General features: G+C 53.4%; 1 protein-coding gene across 1 annotated transcript in view; it reads right to left on the bottom strand.

The window, feature by feature from the left end:
• Positions 1 to 825: 825 nt before the first annotated feature.
• HCN4 (hyperpolarization activated cyclic nucleotide gated potassium channel 4) overlaps positions 826 to 15,147 on the bottom strand; it is a 50,183-nt gene continuing 35,861 nt past the window's right edge. Inside the window, exons 4-8 of the mRNA XM_027971573.3 lie at positions 13,399 to 13,617; positions 11,348 to 11,494; positions 11,010 to 11,250; positions 10,416 to 10,580; positions 826 to 10,293 (exon numbers count right to left, since the gene is read on the bottom strand). Of these exons, the coding sequence (XP_027827374.2) occupies positions 8,828 to 10,293; positions 10,416 to 10,580; positions 11,010 to 11,250; positions 11,348 to 11,494; positions 13,399 to 13,617 (2,238 nt within the window). The 3' untranslated portion in view covers positions 826 to 8,827. The remainder of the gene's footprint in view (positions 10,294 to 10,415; positions 10,581 to 11,009; positions 11,251 to 11,347; positions 11,495 to 13,398; positions 13,618 to 15,147) is intronic.

Genomic DNA, 15,147 nt, shown 5'->3' on the forward strand with positions numbered 1-15,147 from the left:
CAGGTTCTTTACCACTAGTGCCACCTGCTGCTAAGTCGCGTCAGTCGTGTCCGACTCTGTGCGACCAAATAGACGGCAGCCCACCAGGCTCCCCCGTCCCTGGGATTCTCCAGGCAAGAACACTGGAGTGGGCTGCCATTTCCTTCTCCAGTGCATGAAAGTGAAAAGTGAAAGTGAAATCGCTCAGTCGTGTTCAACTCTTAGCGACGCCATGGACTGCAGCCCACCAGGCTCCTCCGTCCATGGGATTTTCCAGGCAAGAGTACTGGAGGGGGGGTGCCACTGCCTTCTCCGGCGCCACCTAGGAAGCCCAAAATATATATGCTAAATAATATAATATCAACAAATAGTATTCTATATTATTAATATTAATGGCTATTAGTAATATATAAATTATATATTTATATATTAAAGCTATGTAATATAATTTTGAGAGAGGTATATCTCAAAATTATATCGTTTTTTAAAATCCGTCCTGCCAGTTTCTGCCTTTCGAGTACTTGATCTATTTACATTTTATGTTAATTACTGATAAGGTAGTTTTTACACTTAGTTTTTGTTGCTTGTTTTCTATATGTCTTCAATTTTTGTCCCTCTGTTACTTTGTGACTGTCCTTTGTGTTAAGTGTCCACTTCTCAGGGTACCATTTTAATGCTCTTGTCAAAAGGCACAAATTATAAAAGAAAAATTTGATGAGTTGAACATCCTCAAAGTTAAAAATATTTACTCTTTGAAAGACATGGTTGAGGAAACGACAAGGTAAACCATAAACTGAGAGAAAATATTTGCAAAATATACATCTTATAAAGGACTAGTCTCCTGAATATATTATTTATAATTTAATAATCAGAAACAAATGACTCAAACAAATGAATAAAGATTTGAACACTTTATCAAAGAACCCATATAGATAGCAAATAAATACTCAAAAAGATGCTCAGCATCTTTAGTCATTATGGCAATGGAATTTAAACCAGGAGTTGATATAACACACTGTCTTGAATGGTAGAAATAAAAGACACAATCAAATATTGCAAAGATCTGCGGTACCTGGAACTCTGTTTCAGTTGCTGGTAAGAATACAAAGCAGTATTCCAACCTCAGAAAATAATCTAGTGGTGTCTGATCAAGTTAAATCTATAGTAACCAAATGACTCAACAGTGCCACTCAAGAAAAATGAAAATCCAGGCTCACATAAAGACTTGTTCATGAATGTCCATAGGAGCTTTATTCTTAGTAGCCCAACTGGAAACAGCCCAATTGCTCACCAGTGGGTGAAGGAATAACAAATCCTGGCATATTCAGCCAGGGACACTTGCTCCACAGAGCACGAAACAAAATGGACAGGCCTTAAAGGCTTTTGACTAAAGGAAAGAAATTAGACACAAGGGCTGACACACTTCATGATTCCATTTGTATGAAATTCTACCTATAGTTTGCCAGAAAGGCAAAACTTTAGTGATAGAAAGCAGATTGCCAGGAGCCAGCAGCAGGAGGCTGACTGCAGAGAGGTGGAGCAGGATCTGGAGGAGTGAGGGAAATGCTGATCATCCGCGTTATCAAGGTGGTTCTAGGACTGGACAGATGTGTCAGAACTCAGCGAACTGTACACTGGAGATTGGCGAATTTTGTTATCTATAAATTATATCTCGATAAAGAAAATAGACACAATTTGCAAGAGCAACAAAAATTAAAGGTATTAGGAATAAAACTAGCCAAATGCACAAACCTTCAAGAAGAACACTGGAAAGCCGTGTGAAAGACTTGGCAGAGACAGATGATGCCCAGTAAATGCTCCACACGCCCGCCCACACCAAGCAGCCTCCTTTGCAGTTACTTTGGGGCCAAGTGACGAGCAAGGATGAGGAGTGAGGTGTGTCACTGCCAGAGACTGCCGGAGAAGAGTCATTCAGAATCCGCAGTCTCTTCCAGTTCTCTCTTCTCCTTCCACGTGATCTTGGAGACCATGGGTTCCAGCTGCTGTCAGTAAGGAGAGTGGCTGCCTGGCCTGCTGGGGACTTAACCTGAGCTGGAATAAATCTTCACTGTGTTAAACCATTGAAATGTTGGGCTTTTTCTGTTGGGGTCACAAGTGCTAATTGCCCTAATACAAAAGAAACAGTAAAGATGACCCAAATGTGGGTCTCATTCATCCATAGAGATACAAACTTTAATAAGAGCGTTCATGTGATTTCAAAGCAGAAGTCTGCTGGGTTCTTCATGCATCTTAACAAACTGATTGTACACAGTATATGATAGCACAGAGGCTAGAGTAGCCAAGACATTGTTTAAGAAGGAGGTGAGAGGACAGGCTCTACTAAGATCTACACACTTCATAAAGCTACAGTAACTAAGATGGTTTGAACAAGGATGGACAAGCTAATGTTACTGAATAAAGAGCTTTGACATAAACCCAGATGTGACATAGAAGTGACATTGTAAATTAGTAGGAACAATTGGTTGTCTGTATAAGACAGAAATGAAATCAAACTGTGTCCTGACATCATACCCAAAGTCTGGGTCAGTTAGGTTAAGTAAATGTGAGAAGCAATACTTCACAGTTTAAAAATTAACACAGAAGAATATAACAACAGAGTAAGATAGGTTTCTTAAACCAGCAAAAAAGGCACTAAGGAAGTACTAGACTTTTTAAAAAAATATTGCTAATATTGATCTCATTAAAATGTAAAACTTCTGTTCACCAAAGAACAGTGAAAAAAGAAAGAAAATATAAGCCATATACTGGAAGAAGATCTTTATAACACATACAATGAACAAATAGATGTTTGTGTGTAAAACTCTTATGAATCAACAAAAGACAATAGGAAATCAGGCAAAATCCATGAAAAAATATTGCTCAGAAGAGGAAACATAAATGGCAAATGAATATTCAAAAAAAAGCCAACCTTACTGGTAGTTAGGGACTTGCACACTCAAACACGATGAGATGTCACTAGATTGGGAAAAATAAGAAAGTCTGATAATTACAATCATTAGCAAGAATGTGGATTAACAGTAATTCCTGCAGGTGGGAGTGTAAATTGTTAGAACTAGTTAAAACAACTTGGCATTATCTTGTAAAGTGAAGGTTAAGTCACCCTGTGACTCAGTTCTTCCTCTCCTAGATGCAGAGCCTAGAGATGCCGCGACATATCTGTATCAGGAGCTACAAATAAGAACATTTGTAGCAACGGTGTTGGTAATAGAGAGAACTGGAAATGACTGAAATATCTGTCTCTAGAAGAACACATATGTCTATGGTGACATATTCAGATACTGGAATGCTGTACAGTGGTGAAGATGAGTGAACTACGCTCCGTGCATCAACAAGATCTCAAAATTACAATACTGAATGGAAAAAAACCCACAAATGACTAAAGAATACATACAGCAGGATGCCACTTATATAAAGTTCAAAATTTTACAGATACATTCAGTGGTGTACGTAAGTGGAAGCAGTATGGTCCACCCCTAGTGCAGGCAATGAAAAGGTGAGTTATTTGTAAAGAAATTTTAAACAGTAATAAAAACAGACTCGATCTGCTGCTGCTTATCCTTATGCATCAGCGATTCCGAACAATATTATTGATGAAACCCTCCTCCCCACAAAGACCACTAGTTCCAGTCCCCACCCTTCCGTCTTGGTACAGAACTGAGCACACTGTTTAGAGACATTTTATTTCTGCAGTAAAAAACAGTATCATGAATGGCAACGGGATGACTAAAGTTCATCTGAGTGGTTTATCTTGGAGAGCAAGACAGGGATACAGTTGGGGACCAGCAGATGCTTCCAAAGGTATGCCTTATGTTCTATTTTTTAAAACCAAGTGATTGGTGTATGGCTACTTATCACATTTTCAATATTAGGTATTTGTTATGGTTATATCTTCTTCTCTGTGTGATGAAATATTCCACCCTCGAGAGAAAATTGAAAATGCCACATCAGGGGGAGGGCCAGGATTGGAGGAAACTCACTGCGGATGCACTGGAAACTGCGAACTCAAGAAGCAATGAAAGGACCATGGTTGGCCAGAAAAGTTTAAGGAGCCATGTGGGAGGGATTGAATTGAGGGGAAGCCATGAGTACGGTGAGGCTTCCAGGAAGCAAGTGGGCAGAGAGGAGATGGCCAGGGGCCCAAAGCACTGAGCCTGGGGAGAAAGGAGAGCTCTTTCTTCTGAGGCTGAACAGAAAGAGCAGTGAGAGGAAAGCAGGTCCTAAAAGCTGGGGTGGGCTGGGCAGCAGGACAAAACTGGCGGAGAGCCACCCTAGGTTTACCAGGGGACTGGGGAGGACCTCGTCTATACTGTGTTCTGTGCAGAAGCTGCTGGGGCCAGATCGCTGTGGAGGAGGCTCTGACTCAGAGGAAGGGAGATGACGGTGGGGCGTCCAGACAGCTCTCAAGAAGTTTGGCTGACAGATGAGGAGCAGCAGCTGGGAAGAGACTCGGAGTCAAGGAGGGATTTTATTCAATTTTTTAAATGTTTGTTTTTTTTTTAATCCCAGTCTGGTTTAACCCCACTAGGGCAGAGAGTGTCTTTGGGCAACTGGCAGCTGTAAGCACAGCAGGTGTCCGCTGGAGTCGAAGCAGGGGGTTCAGTGGCATTTCGAGGAGGGGCTGGCTAACTGCCCTGGTGGGGAGAAGTGTATCATTACTGACTGTTCAGAATTGCTGCTAGCTGGAGATGGTGAAAGGTAAGAGAAAGCAAACCACATTTAGTCATTTATATTCGGTTTTAAAAATTTTCTACAGACTGTGCACCTCTTCTTGCCTGCATGGACACACTGCTCCTGACACTCAGCCCTTGGTACATGCCACCAATGGGAGTGATCAGGTTTGAGTCTCCAGACCCCAAGTGTGCACCCTGGCTCCTTCACATTCTAGCCAACTGGTCTAGGCAGGTTCCCTCTTTGAGCCCCTGGACTCACTGTATTGAGGCCCTCCCTTAGTATATTTTTGAGGATGGAATGAGAGAACAGGAAAGCACCAAGTGCCCAGCATACAGTAGGTGCTTACTAAGTGACCTTTTGTAGTCAGGGAACAGAGAAGATAGTGACTCATATTGCTCCAGCCCCCGGTGGAGAAGCAAGGCCCAGTGCAAGCCTGTGGTGGATCCTCGAGGGGCTGAGTGGAGGCAAGTATCCTGGCTCTACCCCTTGCAAGTTGGCTGGGTGTGTAGCTAATCTGTCCCACCCCCCAGTGGCTGTCTGTCTGCAAAGGCCTCACCATAGCCCCAGACGCCAGGCCTGCATTTTGCCCTGCCCTCCTGGTGGGTCCCTGAGGACCCATGGCCTCCTGGGCCGCAGGGGGCAGTTGTCATGGGGACACAGGGCCTGCTGCAGCTGCCTCCTTAGCAACGGGACTCCCAGGCCAGTTACCATGGCAACAGCATCTACTAGGCAATCACTGATGGGGATGGGGACGGATTCCCTGCCCTTTTCTGAGGACTTTCCCCTCTGGAGCGCGGGCAACACGGCAATCCTCCGCCACCACAGTGCAGCCCTGGGGAATTTGCTTTCCAGACTCAGATCGCTGCCTCTCTCCTACACTGCAAGGCACAACTCTGAGGGCCCTTGGGACCCTCTTCGGCTAGGGGTGGAGGAAGCAGCCCTGAGGGTCTTCTCAAAGGGTCTGGAGTCAGGCGCCCCCTCCGGTGCCCGCAGTCGGGAGCACCAGGTCACACCCCCTTACAGTGAGGCCTCTCTGGTTCCCCAGCTCCCGCAAGGGCCCGGCAGCTGTGTTGCCTCCTTGGCTACGCTAACACGCAACCTTCTGCCCTAGCCATGACACCCTCCCCCAGCCTGGTAACCTTCTGTGACCCATCTGATCAGGCTGAGATGGCATCTCCGTCTTCAGGATCTCAGTGGAGTCCCTGTGCGCACTGACCATCCTTCTCCAGGCAGCACCAAGGAGTCCCAGGGACTCTGCAGCCCCCACAGCTGGGCTGGGAAGGACCTCAGTCAGGGTCTCACGCCTACACCAGCCAAGGACACACGCTTTCTCTCTCACCAGCCCACCAACAGTGCACACTTCTGTCCACAGCCAGACCTCACACTCTCACAGCTCTGCTCCCCACCCCCTGCTCTTGGGGGCACAGTCTTGTGCGCACAAGCACACCTTGCTCTAGGGACAATGTCCCACTGCTCTCCACGGCCAGGCTCCTGAGGCTTCAGGATCCACGCTGCACCCCCCATCCCTTGCCCCTAGAAGAAGGCAGCATCTGCTGGAATTTTTTTATTTAAATAAAATATACAACTCGGTGCATTTACCGTTTTCTGTTTTAAAAGTGGAAGATTTGAAAATTGCTTGTGAGAGATGGAGGATGGACCAGACCTGGCTTTCTCAGTCTCTGGAGTGGCTGGGCTGAGTTGGAGCTTTCATAAACTGCGTGTGTATCTGTGCCCCTGTGTGTATGTGGAGGGTGGTGAGACCAAGTCCTGGTGGCAGGGAGGGTCCTCACTACTCATGGCCCTACACCCCCCACCCTACCCCTTCCCTTACCCCTCCCTCCTCCCCACCCCCTGCCACCTCCAGGTCTAGACCGAGTTTGGATCCAGTCCTGCCCTCCTTGTGGGGCATAGGTAGGTGCCAGACTTCTATGAGCAGCACTTACAGAAGGTGCTGCTATGTGCAGCCCTGAAAATTCAAGGGGCCTTCATCTGCCCAGCAGAGACCAAGGCCAGGTGGCTCTTCCGAAGACCCAGGATCCTTCCCCCTTTCCTTTCCTGGATTATTGCCTCACACGCCGTGACCCATCTATAGAGAAATTTTGTCCACATTCCAGGACAAAGCCTGATCTCGCCAACATTCTGCCTTAAGAATGTGGAGGAGTGTTCCGGATGGACAAGGCAACACCAGCCCCTCTCATTATTCAGGTCTTGGCAGCCGAACCTCTTCCCCCGCTTTAGGCAGTGGATGTACCACTAACCATGCCTCTGAGCTGTTTTCACAATGGCCTCCACTTTGGACCTGCTCTGGCTCCTGGTTGCCTTCAGAATCCAAGTCAGTTCCCTTAGCCTGTCACATAAGGCTTCCTTCTGACCATAGCTTCTGGATCTCTTCCCAAAGCCCCTGACTCCACAACTCCACATCCACCTCAGTCATTTCCCCACTGTGCACCCCATCTGACCCCCTGCTCCCTCCTTCCCTCCCTCTAACTTTCCCACACCTGGAGGCCTGGCTCAAGCCCACCACTGGCCACACACCTTCCTTAGACCCTTAGAAAGTTCCAGCTACCTCCTGGGTCCTGAGATTGTAAGTCCTGGAGACAGCAGCCAAAGCTCCTTGGGATCTCACCAGAGCTCACTGGGGCAAGGTGCTGGGCACATGAGGGGGCAGAATAGACATGATTTATTGAGCACCTACTATGGTGTGTGCCAGGCGCTGGGCTGGGCATGTCACGTGTATTACAGTTCTCATCTGGCCCTCATAGGTCCTTGTGGGGTGGTACCACGAGCATTCCCATTTTACAGACGGTTAACAGAAAGCCCAGATAACTTGTTCCAAGTCACACAGCTAAGAAGTGGCAGGTCTGGGATTGAAATCCAGGTCTGATTACCTCCAAAATATGGTTTCTTCCCTCTATACCCTGCATGGTGTCAAATTCAGCTCCTCTCAACACAATTTGCTAATGAAAGGAACATCAGCTTTAGCCTAAGGTAGGCCTAGATTACAATCTCAGATCAGTCCCAGCTCTGCCACTTGCAATTATCCGATTCTGGAACGATGAGTAATACTCGGTTTCCTCGTCTGTGAAATGGGAAGAATCAAAGCAGCTACACCTCCTTCAATTTGTAAAATTGAAGAAGTTAATGTGTGTAAAGTGCTAAACCAGTGCTTGGCACAGAGCAGACTCAATAAATAGAAGCTTCCCTCCCCTCCCATTCTACAGCTGGGAAAACTGAGGACCGCAGAGGTGATGGGATCTGCTTGAGGCCCTACAGGGTAGGAGAGGCATGGCCTGGAGTCTTCTGCTTCCATGAGGGGAGGTCGGGCTGGGGCTGAATTTGAGACCAGAGATGGGGAGAGAGGAGGCCTGCCAAGAGGCCCTGGGGTCTTCTTCCCTGAGGACTGGAGAAGATACTTCCCCCAGGGCCTGTGGTGCCCAGCCTGCGGGCCAAGGCAGGTTACCGGATGGAAGGTGACCTGGGTGTCCTGGCAACATGGGGTTAAACTAGATTGCACACACATGTGCACATGTGTGAGTGGCTATCTACATGGCTCTACAGAGCGCTACATAGCTATACATATACACATCTTACATACATATACATATACATCTTGCTAAATTTGCAGTAGAAAAAAATGCAAGACTCTGGACCCTGGCCCATTTGTCCCCAGGACTCAGGCAACTGAGGCTCCCTAGGAACAAACTCATGGGCAGCCCTTCCTGGAGGAACGGAGATGACTCCCAGCAGAGTGGGGCTCCAGGTTCACAGCTAAGGGCCTAGTGGTGGCTATTGCCCTAAAATGAATACAATGACCCGTCTGTGCTAGGAATCCCAAACATGGGTCATCCCCACCCCTGCCAAGCCCCAGAGACCCCACCTGCCTTCCTCTGGCTTTTACACTTGGGCCCTGCCTGCTCCCTTCCCCCCTCCCTCCCTCTAGTGCTGAGTATTAAAATAGTCTATAAAAGCAAGTGACCAAAAATCTATAGCTCTAAGAATACCTGGTTATTTTCTGCTCTTTTGTTTTTCTGGTGTGGATTTTTTAATGATAATTATTATTGTTATTGGTATATCTCCTAATCACAGTTAAACCTGAAGGAAGAAAGAAGGGAGAAAAAGAAATAAAAAGAGGAGAGGAGGAGGGAGGGAACGCAGCTCATAGGTTGGACGGCAGTTTGGAGCGCACCGGCTCAGACCTGGCCCCAGGTTCCCTCTGGGGAGCAGCAGTCAGAGGGGGCCCCCCAGAAGAGGTGGCTCTTGCCCCAAATAAAGAAAGAGGGGGTGGCAGAGAACCTGAGGATGTCTTCCGAGGCAGAGTGACGTGCTGGCCAGGGACGGCACCATAGGGCCTCCCGGGGAGACCGAGGCCCCCGCTGCCCCCGCTGCCGCCGCTGCCGCCCCCGCCTCTGGGAAAGAGCGGGAAGGCTGCCACCGACTCCCCAGAGGAGTGCGGGGAGGCTCTGCGGAGAGTCTGCGCCCCGTCCTGGGGGAGGGCCGGCTGAGAGGCTGAGATGAGCTTGAGGTCCTGGGTCAGGCGACCGGGGGTGAGGGGTGGCGTGCCCCGGCGCTGGGGGACCTGGGGCGGCGGGGGGCTGGATGCAGGGGGCAGGAGCAGGGATCCGTGGGAGCCGGAGGCCCGGGGCGGGGCACTTGGGAAAGTTCTTGGAGGGCCCGGGCTGTGGCCAGGAGGGCTGGGCCCCCCTCGGGGGGTGAAGGCGACAGGAGAAGCCCCCCCTGAGGCCCCTGCCACCAAGGACAGCCGCTCAGGCTGCCGCGGGGGTGTCTCTGGCGTGCTCGGCGGGCCGGCGGCCAGCCCGGGGGACAGCTCCCCGGGAGGCTGGCCCAGCTGCCCGGGGCTGGACGACGGGGACCTGGCCGAGGGCGGGGGCGGCAGGAAGGGCTCCGCGAGTCCCAGGCCTCCCCGGGCCCCCGGCAGCGGGGGCGGCGGCTGGCTGGTCTGCGGGGAGCGGGCGCCCGGCTGCAGCGGGGTGAGCAGGGGTGAGTCGGACGAGGACAGGGAGCCCCCCAGCGCCTTGTGGAAGTGGCCGAACCCGGCGGTGGCGGCGGCCGCGGCGGTGGAAGGAGTGGGCGCCGGGGAGGAGCCGCCGACCCCTGGCGGCGGGGAGGAGCTGGACGAGGGGAGGAGCGGGCTCAGGCCGGCCGGCGCGGAGAATCCAGCCAGTTGTTGGATGTGAAAGGAGGACGAAGACGGCGTGTCCACCTGGGACGGGCTGCTGGCGGGCGAGGCGGAGCCCAGCGCCGATGGGATCAGAGACTGCAGCCGCTTCAGGTGCCGGGGCGTCTGCCCGGCCCCGAGGCCGCCGAGCCCGGGCCCCGGGGGAGGCCGGAAGATGGCGGCCGGCAGGCGCGGGTGGTGGGTGAGGGCGATGGCCACGGAGGTGGTGGCGGCGGCGGCCTGCAGCGGCGCCTGGATCAGCGGGGTCCAGATGACCGGCGTGGGGGTCGGCGTGGCGGAGGCGGCGGCCTGGACGCGATGCGCGCAGTGCGCCATCTCCCGGTCGTGCTGCACGATCTGCTGGATGATCTCGTTCTCCTGGTAGTTGAAGACGCCTGAGTTGAGGTCGTGCTGGACTTTGTGGAGGAGGATGGAGTTCTTCTTGCCTGGACCACCGAACGAGATCAGGCGCTTAGGCCGGGGTGGGAGCAGACAGAAGCCCGTTCCCCGCCCCCGCCCCGCCCCGCCTCCGCCTCCGCCTCCGCCTCCCTCCAGGCAAGCCGCTCACCGATGCGGTCCAGGCGGTCCAGCGCCACCGTCTCGAAGGCCCGCCGCATCATGGGGTACTCCTCCAACACCTCGTTGAAGTTGTCCACGCTCAGCGAGTAGAGGCGGCAGTAGGTGTCAGCCCTCACGCTGGCTGTGCGCCGGCCCCGCGTCAGCAGGCAGATTTCTGCCAGGATATCAGGAGTCAGGGGGCTCCCAGCCGATTGCACAGAACCCCAGCCCCACCCCGTCCCACCCTGACCTGGGCCCTGCTGTCTGGGACAGAAGCTTGACAGGCTCACAAGGCCCCATCCCCAGGCTGTGACCCCTTCGGATGCCAGCCTGCAACCAAATGGGTACCAAACTAACTTTCCCATCTCTGGAACCACCCCTGTATGAGGAAAGGGCAACCCACTCCAGTTTTCTTGCCTAGAAAACCCCATCATGGACAGAGGAGCCTGTCCGGCTACAGTCCATGGGGTTGAAAAGGGTCGGATAGCATGTGCCAGCCTCACAGACACCCACTCCCAGGCAGAGGCGTGAGGGTCTGTGGTATCATCCTTGGTGACTCCCCAACCCATTCCCCTGTCCCCCCAGGACCCCTTAGCTGCCTCACCTCCAAAATAAGAGCCATCCGCCAGCTTGGTCTCCTTGTTGCCCTTGGTGAGCACACTGACCACCCCGTGCTGAATGAAGTACATCTTCTTGCCAATGGTGCCTTCGCGGATGATGTAGTCCCCAGGCTGGAAGACCTCGAAGCGCAGCTTGGTAAGCATGGAAGTCACAAAGTTGGGATCCGCGTTGGCAAACAGCGGCATGGAGGCCACCAGCTTTCTGCAGTTAAAGTTGATGATCTCCTGCTCCCAAGATGGGGTGAATTGAGAAAGGGAGGCGGAGGTGAGGGAGACCGCCCGGCAGGAAGGCCCGGCTCCCCTCCCGGGCCACCAAGCTCACCTCCCGCAGCGGCTCGCTCAGCTCGCCCAGGATGCTCTCCTCATCGAACATCTTGCCCTGGTAGCGGTGCTCGTAGTAGTCGTGGATGCGCTGCCGGGTGTCAGGCGGGAGCTTGTGGAAGGACATGTACTGCTCCACCTGCTTGTACTGAGCGCCGGGAGAGAGAGTGTCACCGCCTGGCCAGCCGGTCTGGCCGCCCCAGCTGGCACCACGCTGTCTCGGCTGCTGGTGACCAGAGCCAGCATGGCTGCTGGGGGCCTTTTTGGCTGACCTTTGAGAGTGAGGGCCTCAGCATGGGTGTGGCCCTGACTCTCAGCCACTTGGGGTAGAGGAGGGGCACTAGAGTATCCAGTCTTCACCATGTTGAGTACAATGATTCCTCTAAAGGTCAGTCTCCTCTGTGTCACACTGCGGACCAGGGCGGCCGCGTTCACAGACTCGAGAAGGAGCTGTTTCCCAGCAGTTGTAACAAACTGGCAGAGCAGCGGAATGGGCTGCGTTAGAGGTTTGGAGGGGTTGGAGACTGAAGGCAGGATGCCTGACCCATCGGGTGGGGCATGTATCCAACCATGGCCTCCAGTCAGGCTGAGTCTTTGGTTAGAGAGCAACTCCAGCTGGGCCTACCAGCTGGAGGGAGGAGGGGCTGGGTAGAGAAGGGATGTTAAGTAAAGGTTTGGGGACGAGAGATTTGTGAACCTAAGTGCCCAGGACTTAACCAACTGAGAAACGCTCCTGCCCCCCGCCCCCAGGGGTGATAGGTGGGTGCCGCTCCAGCCATCCCTGGATTGTGGGTGGAGAGTAGGGATCCTCAGGTGCATAGCTGGGACAGAAGGCACAATTAGGCAAAAAACAGATGTTCCCACAGGGGGATGTAAGGGAAGTCCCTGTACCCCAGGAACCATCAGAAATAGGATGTACTAGCACTCCAAAGAGGTGGGGACACAGAGCTGCGACCGAGCAATGACAAGAAGGAGGTGACGTTCCCTCAGGTTCTTCCAGGTGCCGTGACCCAGGCGGGGGCCAGCGGGGATGAAGGAGAAGGAGCTGGTGACAGGGCAGCCGCTACCAGGCACCAAAGATGGCTCCCGGTTTCCGGCCTGGGCGTCTGCACTACTGTATCCACTAAGACAGGCGAGAGGGGAGCTTGGAGTGGAGAAGGCTGGAGACTGTTCTCATTTTGGACATGATGAGGGTGAGGTCCAAAGAGGCATCAAGTAGTGCGGGGCTTAAGAAGGAGCTGGGGGCTGATTATACCATCTCACTGCAGTGAGACGGACACAGAACATGGGGTAGGGATGCGGGGAGAGAGAGAAGCAGAGATTTGGGCCCACGCCACCAGGCGCCCAGCGTGGGATGACTGAGAAGATGAGCCAGCCAAGGAGAGTGGGGAAAAGGGCAGAGAGCACGCGGTCGTGCAAACAAGTACGAAGCCCAGCAGGGAGTCATAACTGTCAGAGGCCAAGCAAGACAAGGACCCCACAGGACCCGCTGGCTTTAGCAACACAGAGGGCAGAGGTGACCTCAGACTCAGTAGGCTGAGAGAAGGGCAGATTCAGCAGCCACAAACAATGCAAGTTGGTTGGATGGTGCGTTGGTTGTTTTAGGAATTTGTCCATGAGAAAGAGGCAGAGAGCAGAAAAGATAGCAGCCAAAGCCAAATGATGATGGATGGACAGACATTTTTAAGAAGGGAGAGATGGAGCAAGCGTCAGTGCTGATAGGAGGGCCCTGGAGAGGAGGAGGCCTGAAGGGACTGCAGATGCGGCGTAGGGGGCCAGGTGGGAAAGGGGCCCTCAGGCAAGAGACACAGGCCCCCATTACAGCAGGAGGAAAGGGGTACGGATAAAAGACATTAGAAGTGTTTAAAGGCTGGGAGCTGAGCGTCACCTAAGAGGAGTCCCCCCTCCCCCCGTCGCCCACCCAGGGAGCCCCCATCAGAGGGGGCTGGACCCACAGAAGCCCGGTGCCCATCAGCCTGTGCTCCCTGTGGGAAGGAGTGACGGGCAGGTTCTCCTAAGGAGCCCAGGGTGGACCCCAGCGTTCCGCCCTACCTTCTCCTGGTACTGGCGCCGGGAGGAGTCCAGGGACTGGATGAGGGCGGTGGCATGGCCGATGAACATGGCGTAGCAGGTGGCACCCACAATCATGCTGAGCATGGTGAGCCAGACGTCCGACATGCCCACCGGGGCCTGCCGGCCATACCCGATGCACAGCATATGGCTCATGGCCTTGAAGAGGGCGTAGGAGTACTGCTTTCCCCAGGAGTTGTTCTGAGGACAGATGCACAGGTGGGCAGATGGGGAAAGGGGTAGGCCAAGGAGAGGCAGGCCCTTCTCTCCAGCACCTAGAAAAGCCACACCCCTCCCCCCAGCCTAACTCCCAGCGGCTGGGGCCCAGGCTCCCAATCTTGCTGTCAGCTGAAAACCTTGGTTGAGGAGTGAGGAGGCTCACACTGGCAGCCGGGGGTGACCAAGTGAATCCCTCACCTAGGCCATTCTCTGGCAAGGCAGGGAGGGCAGGGCTTAGACCAGAAGTCCCAGCAAAGGGATGGGCTCAGCCTAGCCCCTGGTTGACATCTCAGCCCCTGGGGCAGCCTGGAGTCTCCCCAGTAGCCAGGGCTCCGGGCTGGGCCACCCCACTGTCCTGCACTTGCTGAAGCAGCTCCATCCCCCCAACCAAGCTACCGCCAAGTGAAGCCCATTTCCCCACTGACCTCAATTATAAAACCAGATATGCTTCCCTTGGGGGGACAAGCTCGGGCAGACTGAGCCAAAAGCGCTGTCCTCATTTTGGGTGAGCAAAGTTAAAGAGCTGCCACGCTAAGGTGCCTCCTGTGTGAACCCAGCCTGCATCCAGCAGGGCTGCGCCGCTAGTTACCCTCCCCCACCCCAAAGGTGAATGGTCCGAAACCCACACAATGCTGGGGGCGGGAGGACAGAGAAAGGGAGCGAGGCTCCTGGCTATTTTTGTCTGCAAAGCCAGTCGGTGTCTCAAGGAAGGCTCAGTGTGGGGACACTGGGCTTGGAAGGGCCACCTCCTAAATTTAGTGCATGTGTGGGCCTGTCACCCACACAAGCAGCAGAGTAAACTGCCCCAAATGAGCGGGCCACCAGGTGGTGACACCCCACCTCCCAGTGCTCTCTGCCCACAAGGCGGGTGCATTAGCATTGACGTGGAAATCAACCCTCATACACGACCCCCCAGACTCTTGCCCAGAGCCCTAAGCACTTCTGAGGTCACCAAGAGGTCACCAAGATTGTTTCCAGCACCCGGAGGAAGGCACAGGAGCTGCCAAGTTCAAGGTCACTTGGACCATCCTGGACAGAGCTGAGCTAGTCTTGGGGTTCTCAGTTCAGACAGGGTGGGAGGTCTGCAGGGATGATCTTCAGGGGTGGAGGGGCCCTGGGCTCCCGGCCTGGGGGACAGGGTTGGGGGGGCAGCCCCCACTTGCCTCCAACCAGGGCTTCCGGCCTTACTGCTGAGCCTCTGGGGACCCGGAAATTCAATCCATATGGCCAATTCATTTACACTTAGCTCATCAAAAGGCTGTTTTGTAAAGGCCTGTTTGATGCTGAAAGATGCCTCAGGGTCTCTTTCACCTCTTTCAAAGCCAGTTTTCCCACCCCTGGGGTCCCTAGAGACCAAACCAAACTAACTGGGATTGAGAGGAGAAGGCAAGGGTTCCCAGAGCCAGAGAAAGGCTCAAAGATCCAGGGGATCCTCCACCCTGCCTGGAGCTCACCCTGCCCCATGGCTCCTCTCACCCACCCACAGGGTTGGAGGGGGAGGGAGATCAGGCT

The sequence above is a fragment of the Ovis aries genome, chromosome 7 (assembly GCF_016772045.2).
Source record: "Ovis aries strain OAR_USU_Benz2616 breed Rambouillet chromosome 7, ARS-UI_Ramb_v3.0, whole genome shotgun sequence".
Lineage (NCBI taxonomy): Eukaryota > Metazoa > Chordata > Mammalia > Artiodactyla > Bovidae > Ovis > Ovis aries.